We start from the raw sequence: 27,928 nt of genomic DNA on the forward strand, positions 1-27,928 counted from the left end.
CGTTTTAGCCACCCTCCCTCTCCATTCCACGGTCGCACCTGTCGATTTCGTTCGGTGAAAAGCTACCCGGTGACCGCATCACCTTTTAGCGTTTCCGCTAGACCGGCTTGCTTAGTTTGGCGTACATTCGTTTCTCGGTAACTTTGGAACATTTAGCTTTCTTCGGGACAGATATGGGAGTTGTACGTTTCTAGAAGCGCAATGATAAAAAGTTGCACGGGCGAATAATATATATATTTTCCGAATCGAATTGTGGGTATCATTGTGATAAAAAGTTTTTGCGATATGAGGGTGTATATTCTTAATATACGTCACGCATAAAATTAATAACGTATCTTCAACTGGCAGCTTACGAAATAACATTAACTTCGCGGTCAGTTTAATTTAAGTGCACGTTAAGTGCATGGAAGGTAAATCGTATTTTAGCCCTTCCTGAAACTAGAAACTCAAGAGACCGGTTTGGGGAAAGTAATCTACGTAAAATTACATTCTCTCTATCGCGGGGGACGTGTAAAGACTCGAATGTGTTTTCGTCGGAAAATTGATTTCTTTTTTTATTCTAGTCGGGACTGACGTTTGGAATTTTTTTTTCGGAATTTTATCCAATTACGAGGATTCTTCAATTCGGACATCAAGCGAAGTCAACTTTCGCGTCGGTCGTCTTCGGAAAAGATAAAAGATAAACGATAATGAGAGAGAGAAGTATAAGGAAGGAAACGATCGTGTGCGTCGCCGTTCTAGCGAGATGAAGGAGGGGGAAGGGGGAGAAAAGGGAACGTTTCTCGCTCGAACGGGACAAGAAATAGGAGCCCCGCTAATTGTTGGAATAATGAACAAAGTTCCTACCGCGCCGCTCCTCTTTGCAGTTATTCCAGTCGCGTATACACGCGCATCTGTAGTTGCGTCGTTATATCAGATGGGTTCTTCTTCGCCGTCGTCGTCGTCGTCGTCGTCGTTATCGCCCGTAATCCTTCGGCGCTGCCTTTCATAGCTCGCCGAGGCTTTTGTCCTTTCAGAGAAATCCGAAAGATCCACTTTGCCTCCGCTCCTTATTGTTAGTCGCGGCTTACAAGTTGCAGAGCGTTAACAAGCCGAGCTCTCGAGGCCGAGAAGGCGAGTTAACATCGGTGAATCCGTCTGCGGGCGCTCTTTCATATCGTTTGATCGTTACGCGATTTGTTGTCGCGGTGTGTCAAGCGGCGGTGGACGCATTTCAAATGCAGACTATCGAAAATAATTATTGCAATATATAGCTTCGTTTATGGAAAATATTACCTGGACGTATTTATTTGAAATGTAATTATTAAGCTGAACAATAGTTTTCAAAAAAGCATCAGAAATTCATAATTTAAATAATACTTGAAGGTTTCGAAGTTGCATTGCAATTATTTCAAATACACATTTTGTATGATTATTTTATATTATTTTAAATTTTACGTAAAACAAAAAAATTATTAGAAAGATGATAAATACGCATTTAACAATTAAAAGCTATTATCGTTCATCTAATGTTTAGTTACGAAAATAATTAATGTAATGAGCAATATGAAGAAAAATAAATTTAAAAGGCGTAAGAAAAAAATTAATAAACGAGAAAATATATAAATTTGTGTGATATAGTATTTGCATATTTTACTATTCATATAATGAGAGAAATAATTATTTCATTTGTGATTACTTGAAATTTTATCGAAAAAAATATATATTTGAAATCTTTATTTTTGATTCGTAAAATTAACCAAAATATTTCAAATAAGATTTTAAGTATTACGAATTATTATTTTACATAATTTAAGCATTTAAAAATTTGCTTGAAAATTTGTATTTAATATATTTATGTAAATATATTTTTATATACCTATACTATTTTAAATACTATTTTTAAACTTAAATATAATTATAATATACCTCTTTGGTATTCAACATGATATACTTTTGATTTATGTACTTAATTATTGAATGTATTCAATAACAATAGCATATAAATTTGTTGTTCAATTAGATAGATACTCAAGAAATAACAATGCAAAGGTTCAGTTAATTCATTATTTTAATCAATTCCGTCAATGTTTTACAAACTGTAATTGGAATTCGAAAGTTTAAAAGAGATAAGGAGAGAGAAAGAAAGCGTATTGTTTTTTCACATTTCCTACAGTTGTAACAAGAAAGAAACGATGCGTATTGCGCAACGTTATTCCATCTGCATGTGTCTTTCTGTTTTGCATACGTTTGCTTGAATTTGTCTTTATCGTAGAATTGCAAGCAACCGTCGCGTTGTGCTACTCTTCTCGCGATGCATTCGTTTGCTGCGAGAGGCTAATGCCGCTCTTGTTACAGTTGCTACTCGCGCGTATTTCTACTGGTGGCGGAGACGAAAGATCCTTTCAATTATTCAGTGCCTGAACCCGATGCATATCGAGGTGGTTTACGTCGTAGATAATACTCGTGCGCGACGCGAGATACTAGTACGACTTTCCTACAATCCTCGGGGTTGGATATGAAGTTGTGCAAATTCAAGCTGACAGGAAACTTTACGGATGTTATGCGATGTTACGTCTAAGCATGAGTTTTCTAAAGCGGCTTTTTGACGCATCAGCGCAACAGCGTCTTCTGTAGATACAATAATTTTGCTCCGCGAATATATAATATACCATGAATTTTTTAAAATATTTCAAAATTTGTTGGAAAACATTGCTATTTTTAATATTTATGTAATATATATATATATATATATATATATATATATATATTTGAGAGAATTAAATTTTTCGATACCTGTTAAAATATGGCGAATTTTCTCTGCGAATTTTCCCTTTTATCAAAAACTATTTCGGTATAATGTTTTTCCAGTTATTTTTTAATACAGAAAATGTCACTCTATTCGCGCGTTTCTGCGCTCTCTTTCCGCGATTTTGCGTGTCGGCTACGTTCTTTAGCGCGCTTTTTCCTCGCGCCGAATAAGAAAATACGCGGAACGGATATCGAGAGCTCGCGAAACGCCACGGGCGAGGAGGAAAGAGGAAGTTGATCGGTCGTGACGTGTACTGCCGAAAAATCGATTGTCCCCTCTTCTTCCCTCACCCCCTCCCCCTTCCGGTCCATCCTCGTTTTTCCAACGAGACGGGGCTACCCGCTGCGGTGAAAGCTGCGGACAAAAAAGGCGCGACAATTAACCTCCCTTCCGCATCGAGTGACCGAAAACGCAGTCTAGCACGAAATACACGGTACCTACGTCGGTTAGACGAGGGGTGACGAAGGGAGGGAGAAAGAGCAGAGACCGACAGAGAAAAAAAGAAGAAAAGAATACAACGAGAACGGGGAAACATAGGGGTGGGAGAGGGCGAGAGGGAGTGACTCGCGCGCGCGGGTTGGATTGCATCGTCGCCGGAGGCTTCCGCAGCTTCGCTCGCCTCTCTCGATACATGACATGTAAATTCGTGCTGCGGCGAAGCCCACCTTTTTCATTCTGCATGCTCGCTTCCTTTCACCGAACCTTTCCCCCGCGTTTTATACCACATCTCCTTCCCCTCGTCCTCTCTTCGTTGTTGCACTTGCCCATAAAGGGTGACTCGATACTCGTGAATGCTACTATGTGACTCTTGTCTCGTGGCGAAACAAAGCTTAAACAGCGATCGCTGTATAGTCTTTTGTGCGTGTTCGTTTGCGGCTGTGTGTTTTGGCCTTTAAAAAGTCTGTGTGCACTCTATCAGGGTTTGTATTCGCGGGAAAAACGCGACGGAAAAAACCCTGTCGCAAGTCGCATTATCAGACAGTCCGTTTTGTGTATCGATTCGTCTCTTTTCTCGTATCGTGTTGAAATAAAAAGGAATTAGCAATTTCAATCTCTAGCGGGAAATCGAAAATATGGATGTGCGATGTTTAAATTTGTAAAAAGCTCGAACAACACACACACACACAGTTCTATGATAAAATTAATTAAATTTATTGAAACTCATTTATTAATTATCAATGCGATACGGGATTAAGGAAATAATTTTACCGTTCCGCGAAACAATCCGGCGAGAGTCGCGCGTATCCGAAAATTTTTCCCACGGCACCGAGCTTATGTTTTATCGTTCGACGCCGAAATTCTCTTCGCGTATTTATATATGAAGAGCGCTTCTTCACGAAGCAATTCTGGTTTTCGAGGCCACACGAGTGGTAGATAAAGAAATAAAGAAAAAAAAAAAAAAGAGAGAGAGAAATCTTAGTCAGAATTAGAAGGTTACTAGGGATATTCGCAGACTGCGAACCGGCCCACCAGTCGTCATACATATCTACCCATCTCTACCCTTGGATTTTCAAATATTCATATTCTCATACCGGCCTCCCACGAGTGCATCTGCTTCCTCCCGATTCAGCGGCTCAGCCGCTCTGTTCTCGTTGTCGGGAGGGATGCAACGAATTACACGGTAATACCATAACGCTTATTTCTCCCCGAGGCTCGACCGTATTCTAAGAATTGTAGAGATGACCCCGCGAGAGACGTCTTCCAGAATGATATTATGAAGGACAAACACGAAGCACGAGCGTGTAATGAGCAACAATGTTTGTTGCGGCAAATAAAGTAATTTAGAAACATCTTGACATGCTAATATAAAAATAATAATTTTGAATTAACCGGGTAGCATGGTAGTGTTTCGTAGGATGACAGCGATACTTTAATCTGCATTTTATATATGTACAAAAGAATAGAATTACGTAAAACATAAACCCTTGAAGAAAAATTAACTTGTTATTAAAGTAAATTGCTCTCTTCTTATTACGAGATATCCGAGGAAAATTCTGATATTTTATATAATACTGCAAAATAATATATTTTTTGAAAATAAAACTTTTGAAATAAAATAAAAACATTATTGTATGTGAAAAAACGCTATTGTAAGTAACAATTTTCATACATAAAGAGTCTAGTTGTGCATGCACAAAATTATCATGCAATTTTCGTAAATCTCTATTTTTGACATTTTCCATAACATTACAGCCAATTTGTCTATTCACATCATTACATAACATAGAAATAGTTATCAGCGTTTGGAGATTCCAGCTTCTACAATGTTGCTAAATTATAAAAAAAATTTAAAGATCTCATATATATATAAATGTTTCTAAATTACCTTATATATATTTAATTTTATCGAACTCTTTTTACGAAAAGAGCTAACTATGATTCTAGCTAGAATGCATTCGTTAGAATTCTGATTTCCTTGCGACTTCTCGATTGGCTTCATGTGTCGACAGGCATATCACCATGAAGGAGGGCATGCTTTGTATTGTCGAGCGTATAACGAGGGGCAATTTTTGTGCAGCGACGAACAATATGTCGCATTAACGTATTGTGCACGACATGGACTAGCCGACGCTGTCACGCGACACGCCGGTATCGTAATTCGCGATGCTGCTGCGCGATTTGCATCTCGTGAAAAGGCGAATTTCGACGGAATTCGAGCCGCGAAATGTGGAATATATTTTTATTTCATCGCTGCTCGCGATCTAAAAGTTAAGTGGCACAAGAGAGCAATCACGCTGGAAAATTTTTTTGCTCGAGTAACGCTACGGGTATAATCTCTTTCGCAATTATAAAATCTGGAGATTGTTGTATTAATCGAGGGCTCTAAACAAAAAAGCAATATTAATTATGAAATTTATTTTTATTCTATCTATAATTGTTTAGATATTTTCGAATTTTTTAAATTAGTGTTATAATTATCGCGCGATATCCAAACGTGGGATTCTATGCGGATGTAGAAAAGTTCTCACGGATACTCTGTGGACGAGCCGAAAATTCGCAAAGTTCTTCAGCGTCGACAAACATACGCTTCGACGGGAAATTGACACTTTGGCCGGTTGGTTCGAACCAACGAATTCGAAGGTGTCCACGCGCTTCCTGTGACACCTTCACTTCTCTATCTCTATCTCTATCTCTATCTCTATCTCTCTCTCTCTCTCTCTCTCTCTCTCTCTCTCTCGGAACCTCTCTTTCGAAAACAATCACTCGCCCACCGTGCAAATAGCAGCGACGGTTTGGTCGGTCTCTTCGGGGCTTATTTGTCTATGCAAATCGCCAATCAACGGCGCTTCGTCCCCTATCCCACTCGTTTCGTTTCAAGGCGAACCTACCTACGGTTTATTTGCGACGAGAAAAAAAAAGAAGAAAAATGCGAACACGTCTAAACACCAGTCATTGACGTAAACGATCCTGCGTATTGAATAAATTCAATTCTCTCTGCGTGTCTTCTCCCTCTCTTTCGATCCCCACCGTTTTCGCGCGGTACCTTTCTCACGATTCTCTTCCAACGAGCTTGAAAAAACACACATTCCGCGTGTCCGTTTTTTTTCTCCCGCGCGTTTCTCGGGTCCTGTCGCGTTCGCTGCGCGCGACGCCCTTTAGCTCAAACGGTAGTGCATTTTTCACGTCAAAGCGCGTTTTTCATACGCACGTGACTGGAAGCGTAAAAACAGGACTGGAAACGTCCGCGTATTTTCCAAGTATTGTCGCCGGAGACCGCGACAAAGGCTGAAATTACAATTTAAGCTCGACGCTGGAACGCGTTGGAAAAGTGTGTCCCGAGAGATAATTCGAGCTTGAGATAATAGCGTTTTCGTTCTATTCCGCTTACGAATAGTGCCGCCTTCTAGCATGGACAAGTAGATCAAGCCCGATTTGAACCAGTTTCTTTTTCCATAAAAAAGAGAATATATCTTGCTCTCTTTTTATTTCTACTTTATAAAATAATTTATATCTATGCGCGGGGAAATAAATAATAACGATAATAATAATAATATTATTAGTAAATGCATTTTTCAAAATACATATAAATGGAATTTTGAAAATACACATGAAATATGGAAGGAGAAAAGATGATAATATATTACGCGTTATATCCCTGTTTATTAATGTATCGATACTTTGAAATGTGTACCGTCGAATGTGTTTCGGTGAATGCGATATTTGCACGAGATTCCCATTTTGCGCGATGGATCCGCGAATTTTGAATATCGCATTAGCGCCAGGCATCTCGCGAATCTAATTTCAAAGCCACGAAACGGCATGGCTTCGTAGTCGCGAACGCCGTCGGCGGAACTCTATTCATTAGCAATGAGAGGAAAGTGGATTAAGCATCGACTCTGTTTCGAACTTATAAAGGACACTCTCTCGGTGTATTAAGCGCAACGGAATCCTATTTCGGATATACAGAGCGCCATTGTTTGCCAACGACGCAAGTTATTTCATTGCGAGTTACACGTCATTCTGTCACTCTTGCATTTGTCCGTCAATTTGGAAAGGGGCGAAAGAGGAAAATATATTTATTTTTTAAAGTCGCGGAAGAGAGCATCCGGCATGTTTCGCGAAAGTAAATTCGCCTCGCGATTTATTTTAATTTGTCTAATTTATTTAATTTATTCATTATTCAGTTGTTTCTTTTTATAAAGCTATCGCTTATCGATGACGGTAAAACGTTTCTCCCTTCGTTCCTATCGTAACTTTGGTAGCTTTTAGTTTCGCTGCCCTCTGTATGCCCCGAGGATATAACAATATTATCTTTGTCATTTCAATTGGCACGTTCACATAAAGTTTAAAACTATACAAGAGTTTGTCGCTCAGTAATTCTCCGCTTTGTCGTGCCGTTAATTAGTTCCACGCCTCGGGCATCGAATTAAAATGTCTTATCGACACAATCGTGTTAACCGATTCGAAATCAAATAACGAGAGAGAAGAAATAAAAAATACGCTCAATCGTCAAAGGACCCCGCACCGGTCATAGGGGGAAAATGTCTTTCTGCGGATTTGGCTAATTTTTGGATATGTTGTAGTTTTCGTCATTCTGATAAACAAATGTCTCAACGGGCAGAATGATATAATGAGCCGTTTCCGTGCTACAAGCCCTGAAAGGCTTTAGCATGCCTCCAGATTTAACATGCAAAAGTATAAGTTTTTCGACTCGAAATAAGGAAGGATGGATTTTTTTCTTCAATTCTTAATCCATTGTATTGATGACAATTATTGTTTAGAGTCGTATAAAGACAACGGATGTATGTAGTACAGTCCAATCTATGTGGATTTATAATGTATGTCAATTATAAAAGTGGACATATAATGTGTATGTATAAGTTGAATATATATTTATTGATATTATATATATAGTTTATAACATCCGTTGTCTTTATACAACTCTTAACAATAATTATCATCAGTACAGTTAAGAATTGAAGAAGAAAAATCCATCCTTCTTTATTTCCAATCGAAAAACTTATATTTTTACATGTTAAATCTGGACCTTTCAGGGCTTGTAGCACGGAAACGGCTCATTAGATCATTCTGCCCATTGAGACATTTGTTCAGAATGACGAGAACTACAACATATCCAAAAATTAGCCAAATCCGCAGAAAGACATTTTCCCCCTATGACCGGTGCGGGGTCCTTTAAAGAAAATAAATATAAAGTCGTTAACATGCATTTACTTAAATATTTTACTGCATGTATTTATTATACATACATATATTGTAATAATTATTGCGCGAACTAAATCGATATTGACACGATATACTAAATATATTAATTGGCTGCTTGCGCGATTTTGACTATTTTTAATTAGTTTTCTATTTTTATATTCGATGGACGAGAGCGCAGATTTGCGTTTCTGAAGAGCGCAGATTTGCGCTGAATATAAGAGACGCCGGCAAATATTTGCGCGAACGTTGATGAAAATATGTGACATTTTGAGTAAGGCGGTTGGCGAGAAAGAGAAAGCGTGAGATGTCGCTCTTGCAATAACGAAATAATATCATGAAGAACAATGGTGTCCGGCTAAAATTTAATATAACATTCCCGGTCGCCCATTCTTCGCGGATATATTGGATTGTTTTATATTTTTGAGAAGAGAATATTTTTTATTCACAAGTTTCTCACTTATTCTTCAAGCTTTTACGAAATGTAGTACATATTTTCATATAATTCTTGCAAGGAGAGAAACATCATGCTAATTTAATTTTAAAAACTTACGCGATATTATTACTACTATTTTATATAGGACGATTCACTCTCTGAAGTATTACATTTATAAATTACTTTGTTTGTCTGTATATATATAATTTTTAAAATTTATCTTTTTATTAAAAAATAGATTCGCAAGTTACGCAATCGCGAATGCTGTTGTTACATTCTTGTACTTACCTTATGGCGAGATTCGCGAAAAAGCTGTGCAATAATCCACGCAAGAGTCGTCTCAGATCTCGTGGATTTAACATGGCTGTTGGTACTTTTCATCCTTAGGAGAGACACGACAATATGGTCTCGTCGGTGGTACACTCGGAAGGTGCGGTATTTGTCTTCGTTTCATCGTCGTCGCATAATCATTGCTCGTGAGGACGAGATCTCGCTCGCTCGCTCTTTCTGACAGAGAGCGGCTTCCTCTCTTTCTCTTTCTCTCTCCTCCGCGATACATCCGGAAACGGATGGAAAACGGAAAGAAGACAAACAGCGGGTGCCTAGGGCGGATGATTAATTTCCCCGAGCGCGCACTCTTCGCACGCCCATAGCGCGTTTCCACCGGGAAAGCTGGGAGCTGCATATTTTATATACGCGTTAACTCGTCGCGTGGTGAACTTAATTTCCGAGCGAATTTCATTATGCCTTGTTTATTAGGCTCCCTTTAATGCGGCGGTTGCGGCGCCGGGGATTTTTCATAACGTTAATTTCGGCTATAATTGCGAACGGAAGTGCGAATGGCTCTCTCAAGGATGGTGTATTTGCTAGAATCGTGATTTTATCTACGCTCGTATGCCGAGCATCAAAATATGCGCGATGCAAATAAAGTTTCTCGCATGAGAATGATGTACTCGATGAAAATTTCATATACCTATATATATGTATATGTATATGTTTGAATATATATATTTAAATATATATTTAATCTGTGTTTTTGTATACAAAAACGATGCTGTAGAAACGTCAAACTTACAACAGAGTGGGAAGAAAAATTTGGAAAACTTTACGATTCGAATCGGTAAACATAAGTTTGTTGCATCCCGAATGTTCATTTGCAGGTGTTAAATTCAGAGAGAACTCCCCTTTCCCTTCCCTGAGTTTTGGAAACTTTATTGGCGATGTTAACAGCTGTAACGCTCTCGCTCTCACACGCCGTGAGTGAGATAGGTGTTAGATAGTAAACGAAATAGCTTCGCTTCGTATTTATTATCATCGTTACTTTTTACTGGTGCAAGTAAACTAGCTTTCGCGGGAAGTACACGGAACTGCAAATATGTCTTGAGCCACAAGAGGCGAACGAACTCGTACGTGTTCTATATCCTTCAGCGATATATCATATATATATTTATTTTATCTTTATAAAAAATTTTTTTTCTCTTACTCTCGAATAACATATATTTTATAAATCTGCGAGAGATACATTTTATGTGACATAAAACTATTCTATATAATTTATGCCTTATTATTATTTATTCGCGCATTTTTCTTACACTTTTATTTATATATGTATATATAATATATATCTTATATTTTTATTGCCATAAAAAGATAATGTAAATTGTAAATGATTCTTTGGCCTGAAACGTGCAAGAATCTTTCAAGTACGCACGATTCGATGACAAGATGTTAATTCTATCGCGTTTTCGCAGCTTATCTTCGCAAATTGCAGATTGAATAATTTTAATAATGTAGATAAAGCAAAGCAATAATTAATAATACAAGATAAATTTGTAATCGATGGTGCCAGCGTTACCGGGAAACGTGTCATCCGGAGGGCTACTAGTGATCGTGTCGCATTCTGTCGGTCCCACTGATACGTTGACCGACAACTTCTCCCAGAACTCCATTCTCTCGGACAGGAAATCGGTTTGTACCACAATATCCGGCGACGTGCCAATCCCGAATCTCATAAACTGATGATAATCGCGGTAATCGGGCCACGCAGGCATCATCCACGCTTTTGGTACTCTGTAAATATGTAATGCACATTACGATCGGCAATACCATCCGGTTATCATAGACGAGGATCGGAATTTCCTAGCAATGCTTTGAAACGAATTATATATACGGACGGTTACATCGTTGCAAACGTAAACACGACATAATATATGTTCCAGAAATTGTAATTCTCGGTAAATATTAATCTCGGGATAATTATTTGATTTTCTGAGTTTATTCGCGCCACATATAGATTTTTACGTACTTATATGCGAGTATTAACGAATATTGTGAGATACTCTTAATTATATTTACCCTTCTCTCATGAAATTCGCACACATTTCTGTCATGATATTGATAATTAGAAAATCGGTCTCCGTATTGTGTGACATCATATTCGAATATTTGTTATTCAATATAGGGAATAAGTAGTTTAAGTCATCGTTGTGACAGACACCTGAAAATAGATAATTCATTTAAATTCACATATCCATTTTAAAATTGTTTGATTTTTAATTGGAAAAGTCACATAATTGAAGATAAATAAGGATTTTTTTTTTTTTTTTTTTTTTTTACATAATTGCGTTTATTTATTTATTGCTTAAAAATGGAAAAGAAAAATTACTGTGCCATTTAAAAAAATAAGAAATTAGTAATGATTTAATCAAACCTAATTCTCTGTTACGGAAAAATCATTACATTTGATAAATATATGTACATACCATAATGAACCGGAGAGCAGAAAAGGTAAACGAAAATATACCCTCGTACACGAAAAGGGAGAAGTAAATACTGGAATTTCCTAATTTCGATTGACATTGCGCAGCTTTAACTATCGGCCATATTATGGTGCCGTCACTTACTACCTGAAGAAATATCTCGTTAACAACAGCACAATTTGATTTGCCCTGTGAGACTCACCTCAGTGATACGTTCTTTAAGATTCAACGACACATTATCGTTGAAATAAAAATCCTGTATCGCGGCAGTAAAAGTGCTAGTGTTGGAAATCCAATCGCGATTTTCCATAAGATAAGGCAAATATTCTTCGAAATTCTCTATCATTTCGTTCTCCATATCGGGCTCTATGAAGAAATCTGAAGCGAATACATGGATATAAGTATATATCCTTTGCTTTTTATTCCACATTGAATTTTATACAATCACCATTATTAATTTATTAAATATAATTTTATTATTATGAGAGAGGAGCTCGAGTGTTATACAGCTACCACTTTAAACATAAGACGGGAGAATTTCAACTTTATAGAGATATAAAGTTAATTAATGTAATAATATGAATCATATAGCTGTGCGCGCATTTCTTTCGCTCGGGCGCAAATTATCCGACGCCGTTAATTAATTTAACTTGCGCGACAACTTTAATTAATTAAATATTATTATTACGACAAAAGTAATAACGGAAATTACCGAGCGTCTTCACCAACCCTTCATCTTTCACGACTTGTATTATTGCCGGTATATCGCGGAACAAACCGTTCTCTATTATATTCGACGGATGCATTGTCAGGATGGCGTCCTCCGAATTATCTTCTAATGTAGGGACAAAGTTACATAATGGACTTTTCCTCCAAACATACTAACACAGAAAATAATAAAAATTATTATTAGTTCTACAGGATATAATGACATTTTATAAAAATAATTATATAAATTATAAAAAATTATATAAATATTCTATTGATAGCACTTACAAAATGTTCTAATATTTTTGTCAATTGTCTCGCATCGATTGTTCTCATGCATCTTATCATCTCTTCGTCTTCCTTTATATATCTTTCATTATAATCCTTATGCGAAACATTGACATTAGCATCATCTCTCTTCCCATTTTCCTCTTCAGGATTATCGGTGACTGTTTCGTTTGATGCGATTTTACCGCCTTTTTCCGGCTTGCAGCCAACCAGCCTTGCCAATTTCAGACAAGTTTGTCGATACGTTTCTCTGGGATGATAAGCCCACGAAGCTAAAGCAGAACAGCCCAGCAAAATGTACTTGTGAAAGAGTCCTTCTGTCTTGTTCGACAGAGCGAGCATATGAGTTGACGCAGCACCAGCACTTGCTCCCATAAGGGTCACTGATTCGGGATTTCCGTTGAAGCTGTGAATATTCTCGTGTATCCATTCGAGGGCCATCTTCATATCTTTGAGACCATAATTGCCTGGCGAAACTTGGTTCGTTGTACTAAAAAAGCCTACATAATCGAATTCGTTATTGCTATGTATCATGATAAAATCTAGCTTGTCTGATTATTTAATAATCACACTTTAAATAGTTTATTTTATTTTACTTCTTTTTTATTGCAATTATATTTATACATTTAAACTTATGTAGAAGTTATTTACACACACACACACGCGCGCGCGCGCGTGAATGTATGTATATAAAATGCACTATTATAATAAAAATTGATGAATAAAAAGTAGGTGCTCAAGAGGAGCAATTATATATTCAATAATGTTTTGCTTACCAAAAATATTAAGTCGGTAATTCAACGTGACGAGAATCACATTCTGATCCATCAAATAATCCGGCGCGTATAGTTTACTGTCACTACTGCCACTGCTATATCCCCCGCCATGTATAAAGACTAAAACCGGTAATTTCATCCTTTGAATGCCTGGAATCTATAAAGATTTCTAATAAAATTTGTGACTACTCTATATAAAAAATATTTGGTAGGCATTAGGAATCAAGCATTTAACATGAATCTACTGAATATCGCCATAATAGATTTGATCAAAAGTTTAAATTTAATCAAAACAGAGATTGAGCTCGTAAAAAATTGCAACATTACAAGTTTTCACTCGTTTTGAAACTTTTAAGGGAACCGTAAAAATTGCGCGTGATGCAAATTATTTATTAGATTGTACGAGAGTTCGAGTATATCCATTCGCTGTCAGAATGTTTACTATTATTATTGTTATAATAATAGTATTTTTAATTATTATCACAATATATATTTCTATTATTACAATTAAAATATTTTTTTAAATATTTTCCTGAATATCTTTATATGATGTGTCACTTACATAGGGAATAAAGATATTTAGATAAAGGCAGTCTTCACTGTCAAAAATTTTAGATTTGCTCATTTGAAGGCATTTTTCTCCATCAGCTGTAGCATTGCGAATTGTAGTCCATGTTTGATTCCATCGTTGCGGGCTCTAGAGGATCATATAATTTAATTATTTTAATTAATAATTATAATCATTTTTTATTTGCTAATAAATTATCAGAGTTTCTATATATGCCAAAGAAAAATTAAATCTATTGAGGGGTAAAAATAAAGAGGATTTGTAATAAAAAAGGAAAATATGAGCTATTTTTTCTATATTGAATTATAAATAAAATTAATATAAAATATTAATTTATTTGCATGTTAATTAAAATTCAATTTGAAAAATTTTCAAATTTATATTTAATGATTTTGCGCATTGGAGACAAGCTTAATCGCGCTAATCGAAGTTAAACTGTCGCACCAGCTATTCAGCTGACTCGAGTTGCTAATCCGTCGACTTAATTCACCGTTATCGAACTCGTATCGTGGTGTGCGCGACGTTGCGATATCGTTAGTGCCCAATGAAGCTAAGCTCGATAAGCGTGTAAACTATTTAAGTCGTCAAAGTTGTAGGACTTAATGTCAAATGCGGAAACCCAACAATTGCCAACTTAGCTGCCGCCCTCGTAAAGACGCAAAGAGATTACGCATCTCTATCGTGATTGAAACGTACAGGAGGAAAACTGAAAAATATACGTAACACGTAATCCAGCTATTCTTTCACGAGTTTATTCCTTGAAAGCTGGAACGTATGTCTTTCTCTCGTAGAAGGTGATTGAATATACCGCGCTCACGCGCTGTCTTTATATCATTTATTCACTAGCAGGATCTCTATCAACCGTGACGTATTATTAAGCGCAGAGGTAATGCGGCTTTTGGCGGAGCTTAGCTACATACTGTGCATTATTATAGATGAGCAACTTAACCCGGGTTACTCGTAACCATTCCATTATTCAACGCGTTGCATTTTAGGTCTCTCCGTGGCGGCGCTATTTCGTAACATCAACAATCACGCAGGCTTATACTTGGCGGGAACAAGAAATAATAATATGTACATATTTTGTAATAACTAAATTGTGTACACATTTCGTATATGGGTATATGGGTATAAATATTATGTGTATATATTTTATGTACATTTATTATGCACATATTTTGCATTAATTATCGCAATCACCAAATTTTTTAAAATTGGAACGTATATATGTATATCAATCATTTATATAAAATATCATAAAATCCAAGTCTCCAATTAAAGAGTCCAATTTTAGTACAATGATCTATCTCTTTAAAAATTTTAGAAATTTAATGTGTTTTTATAATTTTTCTAGCTTTTTTAATAAATTTATTTTTTTAAATTTCTAAGTAAAAAAATGTTCAAGAAAATTTAACTTAAAAACTCAGAAACTGGCTAATTTTTACATACAGTAAGTGACTTTAATGACATTGTTAAGAAAAAATTTTGTTTAGATAAAATTATACTTATATGGGGCCAATTAATTAGTACATACATCATTTTTTAATACACGATTAGTTGTTAAAAAAGTAGCTGTTAAAAACTTTTTTTGACAAAAAATAGCTACCACCTAGTCAGACAAAGTGGATCAGTAAATGATCAGTAAATAAATAACTAATTTAAGTCTAGTTAAAACTCAGAATATTCCAAGTTATTATCTCCTGGCCAATAGCCATCAGTTAAGAATTAAACAAATAAACCGATTAATATATAACAGCTAATTCACACGAAACCAACAATGTCTTATTATTTTTTAAACTCGATGTAATAAAAAACTAAGCATAATTATAATAAAAATTTTAATGAGTAAAAACCTGATACTTTTTTAATAATTTTATTTATCTTTATCTTTTTATTTTTATATTACAAATATAAATACAATTTTTAACTTTTATAATTAATTGAAAATATAAAGATAAAAAAATCAAGAGAAAATTAAATAAAAAGTTATTACAATATTAAGATATTATATTAGAAAAATTTGAATGGTTATTAATTCAGTTAATTCTACTTATTGTTAGTTTTTAATCAGATTGTGTCAAAGAAAATACCAGCCAGAATATTGTTCATTAACTATTTTTATGGCAATAAATTACAACATAAGTGTTTATGACAGAACTTTTTAAGAAATTAGTTGGAAAGCTAGATCATTATCGCTTCAAATCGTTCAATTTTGGAATCAACAAGTATATAACATTTTTTTACGTTTCCATCTTAAACTGCGTCGCCGATTTTATGTCTCCCCCAAAACCCCGGGGCGCTGCGCGTAGTACTTTGAGGAGCGATCGTTCTTTATTTATCTCGTATCGAGCAACCGTCTAAATTCGGGTCTCGCCGCATCCCGTGGGTTTTCTTCTCGCGGTGGTGTTCTACGTCGACCGTCGCCACCACTGCCGCGGAGGATCCGCTTCCGCCAGTGCGCGCGGTGGAAGTCCTAACAATTTCCTGACAAGGGGTTTCCCCCGAGAGATTCCGGTCCGTTTCCGCGCGGAATCTCTACGGCCGCATCTTCACTCGTTACGCGTCGTTTGTCGAGCCGTTTATCTCCTCGTCATTAGTTATGCCCCGTTACTTGGTCCATAACCCTTCGCCCTACCTTCAAGTTCCTGCTTCTTCTGATCTCCGTATCTAATACAAATCGCGATAATTAGTAATTATAGTCGGAATGTCGAAGTGTAGAGTTATGAAGAACGGATATTTGAATAACCGATTTCCTGGGATTAATTAAACGGTTACATTTCAGCGATCATTTATCATTTCAGCACATTCACTCGTAAATATATATTTTCATATCTAAGCACGGAGAACTGTGCATAGAATAGAACGCATATTGACTTTGACCGAACGAAAATTAGTTGTCGAAAAAAAAAAAAAAAAAAAAAAAAAAAACGATAGGGATTAATTCGATAGTTATTCGAGCAATCAAAGTTTCGTTTTTCGCGTTAATGGTAGAGTTTCGAGTAGCGCGAAGGGCCGAATCAAGTGGAACGTCAATATGATTTAATATCAGCCGTCTCCGCGTTCATATGCACGCACGTGCATACGCATGTGCACACACGTGAAGGCGCGTCGTGTTTGATTAAAGGCGAACACCGCGTCTGGATTATACATTCGTCTATTTGTCGCGTCATGGACTAATTGCAGTACGCGATGCAGCCATGCATCACGACGGAGCAAGAACCGTCCGGAAATAGCGCGGTTTGCAGGAATCGTATAGCTGTGTTATACTTGATGATGTCGCCAAGGTTCGTCGGCAATGTTAGTTTTTCCAGGTTTGGCGCCGTATAATTGTACACGTTTCACATTCGAATTTTCGCTTGTTATTAATAACAAGTCGGATGTCGATGTATAACTTCCTTTTTCTTGCACACGTATAGAATTACAATATAACTCTCTGTTAAAATCATAATCTCGTTTAATGTTATGCGATTAAAAAGCTAAATATTTTCATTTTATTGTCATTCCCGTTATTTACTTCTGCTCAAACGGCCCGGTGTAAGCGCCGGGAGCCTTTCTGTCAGTGCGGCATTATTAAATAAAGCGAGATATGAATAGCTTTGATCATTAAATGCATAACAATAATGAGATATGAACTGAATATTTTTTTTCCGCGCGTCGCCCCGAGAGAGGGAGAGAAGCGAGACAATGGAAAAAGCGCGGCTTTTACCGCGGACCGCGCGCGCGATAAATCTCGGGGGAAATTCGTGATGACACATTTGCGTAACGAGAGACGCGATTTCCAAGCACCGAGTTGCATCGCAAAATTTTTTTTTTTCGCGCAGGTACGATGTCAATTTTGTCGAGCGTTCGAGTCAGCAACGACGATCGACATTTCCGTTTTACGCGACATATCGCGTACAGTTACAACGGAAATGTCGTATTTAATGTAAACGTCATTGTATTTGCACACACACACACACACATTGTATATACATTCGTGCGATCGCGCGACAAAATGATGCCGCGGCGATGCGAAATTACATCGTGATGTTATCGCATAGAGATAAGCGCGCAGAATGTGCGCTAAATGTCGCGAAACAATTAATGAATTAAGTGGCGCGAATGGTTCGCCACCGTGAAATTATTAATTGCGATGTTATTTATAGGGGTTTACGCACACGCGCTAGATTTTCGCTTTGGCCATCGTAATGCGCCGTCTGTGTTTGCACGACGACGGTGCATTATTATGCACTCCGACTGGATATGTATATATCCTGTTATTTCTTTTACTGTCGCGGTTTTATATACCGGTATATATCCTCGTTTAATGTCGTCGTTGAAAAGCGCACGTTCCTGTAAAGGAATTACGAACAAAGGGAAAATGAGAGCGCTCGGTCAAATGAGAGCCCGTACATCTTGTTTTTTCCTCCTTTTATTCCGCTCTCTGAAAGGAAATTCGGTTCGGAGCGAATCGCCGGCGTACAAATGTACGGAGATAAATACGAGACTATGATAAATATACAGTAATTTTTATCTCGACATTTTGGCAATTCCGCGAGTTTTAAAAGGGTCAAGGATATATGCTTCGTAATTTTTAGAGCTACTGTGATTTTAACTTTGTGACTGTATTGATGTGACTTGTTAGTATTTTTATTATATAATATATTTATTGAATTTTCTTGGTTTCTCTCTCTCTTATAATTTGAGTTTATTATTATTCTATCAATAGCAGTAAGCTTGCATTAAATATACATTAGAGATCTTTTTATATTTTTTAATATAATAATCTTCTTTGTCACTGCGGAAAGAAGTTTTGATGCTTTCGAAAAGGTAGCGGCCGCGTGTAAGACGTTTCAAAGGGCCAAGAGTGTTTTATTCTCAGGGGGTTACTTTTGTCAAACGCCATAACCGCTTCCCATGCTTGCTCTCCCTCATGCTTTTTGGACGCATTAGAGCGTTCAAGGGCAAAATATCAGAGAAGCAAGGGTGAATAATACATGGGGACTCCATGGAAGAGAGAAAGATAACTTCCACCAAGCCTCTATTTGCGACACTGTACAAAGTTGGAAAGTATTCCAAATATATCTGACAGGGGGGACATATCGTTTTCACTCTTTATTTCCTTTCAAAGTGCGATACTCTCGGGAATTTTCAATTTTTGATGACGGTCGAAAATCGATTTTTCCGCACAAGGTGTGAACGAAAAAAAAAAAGAAACGTAAGTTTATCACGTAAATTTTATTACTCTCAAGGTAGTACACATATTTCTTATTGTATATATATATTTACGATTGCGATTTGAGAGAGACGTTTGAAGAATAAAAAGTCGTTGCTGTTATCGCTGATGTAATGCCGGTGTCGCCTGTCGACCACTGGTCTAACCGAAGAAATGGTAACCGCGATATTCCATAGGAACGTGAAAAAGTTTCGTCGAGCGAGAAAGGCGAGGTCCTTTCGGCGTCGTCTTTCCCGTCACGCTCTCGAAATTCCCTTTAATTCGGCTAGAATCTGCTCGAGAAAGCCGAGAGACGGCACTTGGTCGCGCGGGAGTGAAATATGCACGTTAGACGTAGCCACCACACCAGCTTTCAGCTTGTATGCCGCAAGCCGAATGCATAGACATTGCGTACGCGAGAAAGCACTGCGGGCCCGGTGATGCATTGCCTCGAGAGATTAATGCATCGCGCCGCACAGTTTGTTAGGGTGAATAACGACCGGCTGCAATAATGATATCGCCATTAACCTGTCCGCGAAAGTCTCGTGATTCCTCGAGTTGAGCGCGCGCACCGCGAAAGCGATATTCGATCGCACTTGGAGAACATTATATAGAGATGACTAATTCGCGAAGTATCGATGCCATCGAGGCGTGTGTTCTTCTTTTCTTGAAATATTCCGAGATATTCGTCTCCCATGAGTCTCTCGGTGAGAGCTGATTATTTTTACCTATCTTGACGTTCGGTCAATAGAAATCTTGTCGACTCTCGAGGAGTTCTCTCTTTCTTGAAAGTGTGTTTCGCGAGGAAAAATAATCCGGAAGGAAAAACGGAGCACAATCTTGGAATTGTAATACACTACCCGACGTAATGCTCCTCTCAAGAATTTCTCTTGTTGCATGTAGCGCGCGCGAGTTCGCGGAGAATTAATTTCAAAGGTCAAAAGTGCACGTCAGTCCATTCGCGCAATGAGCGTCGAGTATAGAAACGGCATGATTTATTTAACTCGTCGTGTTCCAGTCTAATGCCGCGTTACCGTTTTAGATAAACGATCCTTTTCTACACTTTATCCATATACTTGTAGAAAGCATTTTCTCGGGTGTATAACAATAAGTCTTTTATATGAAAAGCGTATAAATTTATTTATTATTTTATTAATCTCGTCTTTTTCATCACGTTGCATAAGTAACTTATCGCAGCGAGGATCCCGTGATTCTACTACGCTGATGATAATAAGATATCGCGGAGAAGAGTTGTTATATACAATCTGTTGGCCACTTTTAATGCTTGTTAAAGAGTTATTATGATTTTTCGGTACTCGCGATCTTCATTTACTACTTGAACGCGCCCGAGAACGTTCGCAACACATCTCCTTCACCTTGTAACCCGCCGTTCATAATAACGCTGTTGATTGCAACCTGCCGGCACGAAAATTATAATACAGCTGACGTAAAATGTGTACGTATACGAGAGGGAAAGAGAGAGTCGGTGCGATTACTCGGGCGCCTTAATGACACTCAATGTACTTCCGCAGCGATCTCTCGCGCGCATATACGAGCGCGATGAAGAAGCGAGAGAAAGAGAAAAAGAAGCCGCGCTTCTACATTGCGCGTGCCACACGGGGGTTGCTTCATTTGCTCCGCGATTTCTCCCGGCCATCGCTCGGCCACCGGGGTGCAGTAACGCGCTAATGAAGTATTTACCATTCTATTACTACGTACCGCGAGAAGCCGCTTCTCGCAGCCTTTATCACCATCTCCCCTCGTTCTCGCCCATTCTTGAAGGTGAATCGCTCCTCACGGACGGGGAGCGATATGGACTTTCAAATCACCGTATTATGGATTATATATGTATTATACTATATATATACTCTTGCAAGCACATTGAGTTGATTTGAATTTAAACGAAGTTTCTTGAATATTTAATATTAGCTTGGCTTGGAATCTTAAATACAATGACGAGCATATTTCAAATGCAGACATGAAAGTAATTACTTAAATGCTTTTATTGAAATAAGATATTATTTTTGAAGATTTAATTTCCACGTGAGGGAAATGATACAAGTAGAAATATATAGGAAATATTTATTTGAAGTGCTTAATTATTTAAATTAAAATTATTGATTAAATAATAGTTTTAAAAGAAATATATGAAAGAAAGAAAGAGAAAGAGAGAAATTATTATTTGAAATAATATTTAAAGCTTTTGAACTTGCATTAATTATTTCAAATTAATATTATATTTGAAATATTATCTAATTTAAAAGAATTGTGACAAAATTGATACTCATGTATTTCAAAAGTAATTACTATTTAATACAATTTACATTTATTTAATACAATTTTAAAAAAAAACAACGTAATTTGATCAAGAATGAACCGAAAAGACAGGTAAACTTTAAAAGATATATATGTAGAATGAATAAAAATTTGTGGAAGCATCTCTCTCTTCATATATTTATCGTCTTCAAATATTTATCTTCAAAAATTTTATCGCTCAGGGATGGGAGAATGAGAGAAATAATTATTTCCATTAATTATTTGAAATTTCTAATGAAAAATATATATTTGAAATATTTATTTCTGAGACGTAAAATTAACTAAACATTTTTAATTAAATTTTAATTAACATACAAAAATGAATCACACAATGATACAATTCAGTAGAAGAAAATTAACTCTCACATATTTTTATTTTAAATATTTTGCCCACCTCTGCTTTTTTAAATGTAATGTTTCAATCGAATGAAATACATATATATAAATTATAGTTGAAACTTAGCGCGCTATGATAATAATTGTTTTTCTTATACATTTCTTTTGTTTTTGTTCGCGTATGTAAATATATCATTATTATTCCCTCATTACTGACACGAGAGACACAGAAGTTATCTTTACAATTTCTTTCCAACATTCCAAATCGCTCGCTCTCTCTGAATACGTAAAGGACATACCCGCAGGCGAGCTAATGAAATTTCGCGTTAGTTGCTTCGAGTTACTCCGCGCGCGCCGGACTGTCTGCTTAAAACTACTCGGAATTCCTTAACTACCAGCCAGAGTTTCAAAGTTACACGAACGATTCCGTGTCTTCTCTTTCGAGCGGCAAACGCGCGTGGCGATATTATGTCACTCACAGCGCGGTGAATAAATATTTGATATCGAATGCAGCTGCCTGTATTCTCGCGCGATGGGAATAAATATTTTTCCTAAAATATAGGTGCATATACACACATACACATATATGAATCTCTCCGTATATGCACGGCGGACGTTTCTCTATCGCGAGATTCACGTACGGGTATGCTTTTCTCGCGAGATCAACTCTCGACTCGTCTACTCACAATCAGACATCGACGTGTATCGGGATAGGCGAAAAAAAAAAGAATCGTATTTCCGCCACGGCGCACATTTCATCAGTTTCAATCGGGCATTGACGGACCGTCGATGAATAAAGTCGAATATCGGCCGAGGCTCTGGGTAAGTTTAACGCAATCCGCCGGGCGTGCATTATCGGAGCGTCCGCTAAATTCTGCAGCGACGACGAGAGAACTCCGCTTTATGCGGCGATACGGCCCATTCGACCACCACGCCGATCTCGCATATTTTATTAGGCGAAGTATTGACAGTTACGTCGATACGCCACGTAAGATCCGCCGGAAAACTCGTGCACGATTGGTCATTCTTCGAAGCAAGTTATGACGCCGCGATCGCAAGTTTGCAATTGTACACGCGCTAGTCATGTTAGAAAAGAGGAAAGAAATTGAGAAAAAATCGAGATAGAAATCGAGAATTTCTTTTTATTTCTCGCTCGATTGACTTAAAGAGATACTTAAATGCGAAAAAGAAAATTGGATGCACGTGGTTACTCTATCTTTATTTTTATATTATGTTTTATATTATCTCATCGTTTATATAGCTTTATCATATATTGTCATACATATAATAAAGCAGAGATGAACAAAATATAGTATTTGAAAATATGGATTAGAAAATAAAAATATTAACGTTATCTCTCTTCTCTGCTGAATTATAATTTGTTAATATAGGGTGATAATATATATAATTTATTGTATACCAGAAATATCAGACACATTAATTATTAATTGATGTCATAATGACGAGTGAGTTCATTTAATGGTTAAAACAAAATTAAACAAACTCAAGATATTTGTTCGAGTTTATTGAAACAATCATCTTACTTTTTTTGCTCTCTTTTTGTCGTATAAATATATTTTGAGTTATAACTCTTATGCAGCGAGAGCCGTTGATCGACGCATGCATGCATGTCTCGCGGCGCGTCAATCGCGAAGCTCAATTTTTTGCACGCTGCGAGATCCGGCGTTTAGCGATGGTCCATCAGAAATGGACGAATTCGAACCGGCGAGGCTTTATTCCATCTTCGTCGACGGACGCTCGCGCGCGACGGATGCATCCGCGTCAATTCGACGATATCGCACGTAAAAGCGCGCCGGTATCCGATGGCGCGAAAGTAAAACATGCACGAGCACGCCTTGGGCTATAACGCGTTTTTCAATGCTGCGCTTTTGTAAACTATAAATAAACTCGCGGTGGCAATTTTTTTTAATTTTTTTCATTTTTTTTTTTTTTTTTTTGAAAATTCAAATATAGAGACAGCGACACATAGAGAGAGAAAAAGAAGCAATTATTCTTAGATACGCGATTAGAAAGTACGCAATAAATTATGCCTACTATTAGCCTGCTCTATAATATATATTATTACATATACTATATGTATATTCTATCTAATAAAAATCTTGCGAAGGTGTATAAACGCGTTTGTGATTGATGACATAATTTCGGAATTGTATCTCAGGCGGCGAAGCTCTTCTGTATTTTATTTGTTGTGCATGTTATGTGGCATTATTATCTTGATCCCCAAAGAGATTTTGTTATAAATCGAATACGTTGGACATGGCAGCACGATATAGCTATATCGGGGATAGAAAAAATAGCGATCGTTTAGACATAACGAGCTACACGCGTGCAATCGTGACTCGAGCCACGAGCGAAAGCTATCGTTAATGCCGAAACTCTCGAAATCCCGAAATCTCGATAACGCGACGCAAGATAAAAAATCGTGGGATCTCGTCGATAGTATTTTCTACTACATATATTGTCTGAACAACGTTCGCCGCTGTCGATAAATTCAGAGGAGAAATAAATGGGCATTTTATACGCAAATAAATACGACGTGAGAGACGTATATCGATAAAATTTATCATTACAGTTATTCGTTTAATGTGGTTTTATAGAGATGTCTCAAAAATGATTTTTTTTTTCATTTTTTCTTACATATAAAATCATATCCAGAGAAGTGAATAAAATGAAAAATAAAGAGCATTTCGGCGTATTAAATATTTTCTCTTACCAGATCACAAAGGATTAATGTAAAATTATGATTTATTTGTACGTAATTATATTGGAAATGTTTAATTGAGTTTACGAATCAAAAATAAATATATATTTTTGTCATTAAAGATTTAAGCAATTGTTTCATTTTTCTTTCTCTCTCTTTCATGATAGAGATAAAATATTTTAATATATTATAATATTATATTTGTTTATATGGATTTACACTATATTAATTAGATTACATTATATTAATTTTTTATAATTTTAATTGTTGCATATTAAATAAATATCTATATATCTATTATTTTCATCGAAATTAAAAATAGGTAAAATGTTATTTTACACTAAATATACGCTATATATTTAAATAATTTTTTTATATAATCTGCGTGTGAAACGTGACTTTCACTGATCATGCATGTCGCAATTTCGTTGCGTGATACTTAATGTTGCACAGCATTCGCGTCTCATCGATTAACACGTTAGCTAGGACTTTAGACCCTCCGTCACTGTAATGCAATTTTAATCCTACGTAAATGACGCGGATGCGCTTTCGAGTAAGTCACAGACGCATACATAATTAGAACAATTCGCAAAATGGACGCTCACTGAATTTTACATTCCGCGCTCGTGTAAATAGCAATGTGAGTCACGCGTCGCCTTTGTGTAACGCCATTGTTGCACGGCGGCGCGATCAAATATGCACGCCTGCATGCATGCAATCGCGTATATACAAGCGCTTACCGCGTTATCTTCTGCGGGGGTCACATTCGCCATCTCTCTCGTTTTTCGTCTCGATCCCGTCGCTCTTTCACGCCCCAAACCCCCAGGGTGATTCACTTCGCGCGAATAACTCCGATTGCCAGTCACTTTTTTTTTCTCGCTTTTTCGAAAACGGAACTCGTCAACGTTTTCTATATATGCGTCCTTTACAAAGATTTTGCGCCGTTCTGAGTAAAAAAAAAACGCCGCTTCCGTTACCCCATTCTATCTACAAAACGGTATGTCCGAACGAAGATGACTCTTGCACATTCAAGACTAAGACAAGAAAGAGTAAATATTGCACAAGAGTATGTATTGCAAAGTGTTTTACAATATTGTGTCTATAATCGTGCAGTCAAATAAAATTCTTATATAAATGAAAAAAGGGGAAATTTTTTAAATTTTATATTAATCGAAGAACTGTGTTGCAAGTTGCACATCATTGCTATCGCCTCGCCTATTGATACGTGCAGTTTTTCTCTCTCTATACGCTTTTATGTACGTCACGTTATCGATAAGTTATTATTTAATTTTTTCTATATTATATTTTCCTATTTGTTTCGGCGGTGAGGTTTCGGACACGATTCGAATTTATGCTCGGCGATCCTTTTCCTTCCGATGCCATCCCGACCGATTGATCCTCCGGATCGTTGCCGCGGGGGGCAGGGGCGCGCGCTCGCGGGGGACGAATAAATTATCGGGGCGACACGTGAATACTCGGCGACGGTTGAGTCGCGCGAAATCCTCATGCATAATTTTCCGCCATCCTATTCGGACAAGCGTTTACACGCACGGACGTGCTCGAGAGAGAAAAGAGAGAGAGAGAGAGAGAGAGAGAGAGAGAGAGAGAGAGAGAGAGAGAGAGAGAGAGAGAGAGAGAGAGAGAGAGAGACTGCGCACACGCATGTACGATATATATTCGCGCGTGCATCCGCGTGCGTCGTTCAATGCAAATTTCTCGACGCAAAACCCGGTCAGCCGCGGCCACCCTGTATGCAAACCTGGCCCCCTTCGCGTCGTCCTGACGAGGGCCATCCGCCATATATAGGATCCGCCGTGGATGCTGCTATTGCTGTTGCTGCTGCTGCAGGCACGATCGATTCTTCCGTACGATTATGCCGTCGAGAAGCGTGTTTGCGCAGAGACAAAAGCACCGGATGCCAAAGTTTCGACTACCATGATTGAATTATCGAGAGAAAGAGAGAGAATGTTCGCCTCACTTTTGACTCTCAAAGCTTAAGTGTGTCTAAAGAAACTTAATTCCTCTTATCATTTTCATTATATTTCGTTGTATTAATATTTTACTTTGAATCAGACTAATTTTATCTTGAACAGCTGCATTTTAGAAATATTTTTTAATATCTAGAAGGACGCTTGATGTTATTATCGCGATAATGAGTCGACAATCTTGTCTTTTTTTACATTAACGTTCCACGAGTTTCGAATCACGATTGTTTCCTGTCTCTTTTCATTGCCGAAAAAATTCCATTGTAATTGGACCGGATGTTCCAAAAGTGGAACCGCGTACCTCTATGCCCTCGTCGGAAGTGGCGATAGGACCTCTGGCCTCGCGCATCGCCGCGTGTCACGCTCGATGCCGTATTGGAAACTGATTAACCGGTCGTGCATTATTGAAGTGTTCTCGATCTTGATTACGCCGAGCATTGACGAATAGTGGAACACATTTCCGGTGGGCGTCCCACCTGAGATCAAAATTAATACAGGCTGCCATGGTAACGCCTGGGTCCCGTGTATCGTGGACTACTAGAGGATATCGATAAAATCTTGATCATGCCGAGAGTACGCGATTATCCGCAGTCATGTTTCCGGCGGAATGCCATTATGCGTGCCGTTTTGTCAATCCTACATTGTTACAGTGCACGAATAATAAATTGACGCTATCGGGGAAAATACGTTAAATTAATTGCGAATAGTCGACATTAACAAAATTTTATTTGTTAATCGAATTACATAGTTTTTGTCGCTGATACTGATCGGCGTAAATTATGATAACACTGTTTCGGGAAAAATTGTCTTCGTCTTTCTCGATAAAACTCGTGATTTTATCCGATTTCTCCCATTTAATCATCCTCGGACCGTCATCGTCACGTGATCGCGTCTTCCTCCGCTTTTCTTCCCACACGTGCATTCGCCAAGTGCACGCATATCAAATCGCGCGTACGTACATCGGGATAGAAGCGACTCACCGTCCATCGACCAATATTGTCGTGTGGGTAATGAACGATCGTGCGTTGAATAAACATGGTGGCCGCCGGCCGTATTCGAAGCTGCCCGCACGCACATGCAAACGACGACATTTGTGCCGGAGGTCATTCGCCGCAGCTTCCCTTTTCCTCCGGATTCCGCTAAGATGGTTTTCGCGAAGATCGAATACGAACTTTTGTTGCAATGTTCTTTTCTCTTTTTCTGGAATCGCGACGCTCACGTCTCTCAGAGACGTACAGTTAATTTGATTCTTTCCTATCATTAATTGCACATATATATATATCTCTTTATTCCCCTATGTACAAATCAAAATACATAACAAGAATGTGTATCATGTAGAATATAACGTATGCTTTAGTAATTAATATATTAATAAATATATTAAATAT

The 27,928-nt window shown here is 37.5% G+C and overlaps 2 protein-coding genes across 17 annotated transcripts in view; one reads left to right on the forward strand and one right to left on the reverse strand.

Annotated features, from left to right (window-relative positions):
- Heph (polypyrimidine tract-binding protein 1 heph) overlaps nt 1–27,928 on the forward strand; it is a 381,098-nt gene that overhangs the window by 49,190 nt on the left and 303,980 nt on the right. The window lies entirely within an intron of this gene.
- LOC145938413 (esterase FE4) overlaps nt 11,284–27,928 on the reverse strand; it is a 139,409-nt gene continuing 122,764 nt past the window's right edge. The window contains exons 2-8 of the mRNA XM_083042037.1: nt 13,982–14,116; nt 13,420–13,576; nt 12,644–13,143; nt 12,360–12,528; nt 11,850–12,025; nt 11,651–11,794; nt 11,284–11,385 (exon numbers count right to left, since the gene is read on the reverse strand). Of these exons, the coding sequence (XP_082898163.1) occupies nt 11,362–11,385; nt 11,651–11,794; nt 11,850–12,025; nt 12,360–12,528; nt 12,644–13,143; nt 13,420–13,576; nt 13,982–14,044 (1,233 nt within the window). The 5' untranslated portion in view covers nt 14,045–14,116 and the 3' untranslated portion in view covers nt 11,284–11,361. The remainder of the gene's footprint in view (nt 11,386–11,650; nt 11,795–11,849; nt 12,026–12,359; nt 12,529–12,643; nt 13,144–13,419; nt 13,577–13,981; nt 14,117–27,928) is intronic.

The sequence above is a fragment of the Prenolepis imparis genome, unplaced genomic scaffold (genome assembly GCF_030444845.1).
Source record: "Prenolepis imparis isolate NDT839.2.m4 unplaced genomic scaffold, iyPreImpa1.0 SCAF_7, whole genome shotgun sequence".
Classification (NCBI taxonomy): Eukaryota; Metazoa; Arthropoda; class Insecta; order Hymenoptera; family Formicidae; genus Prenolepis; species Prenolepis imparis.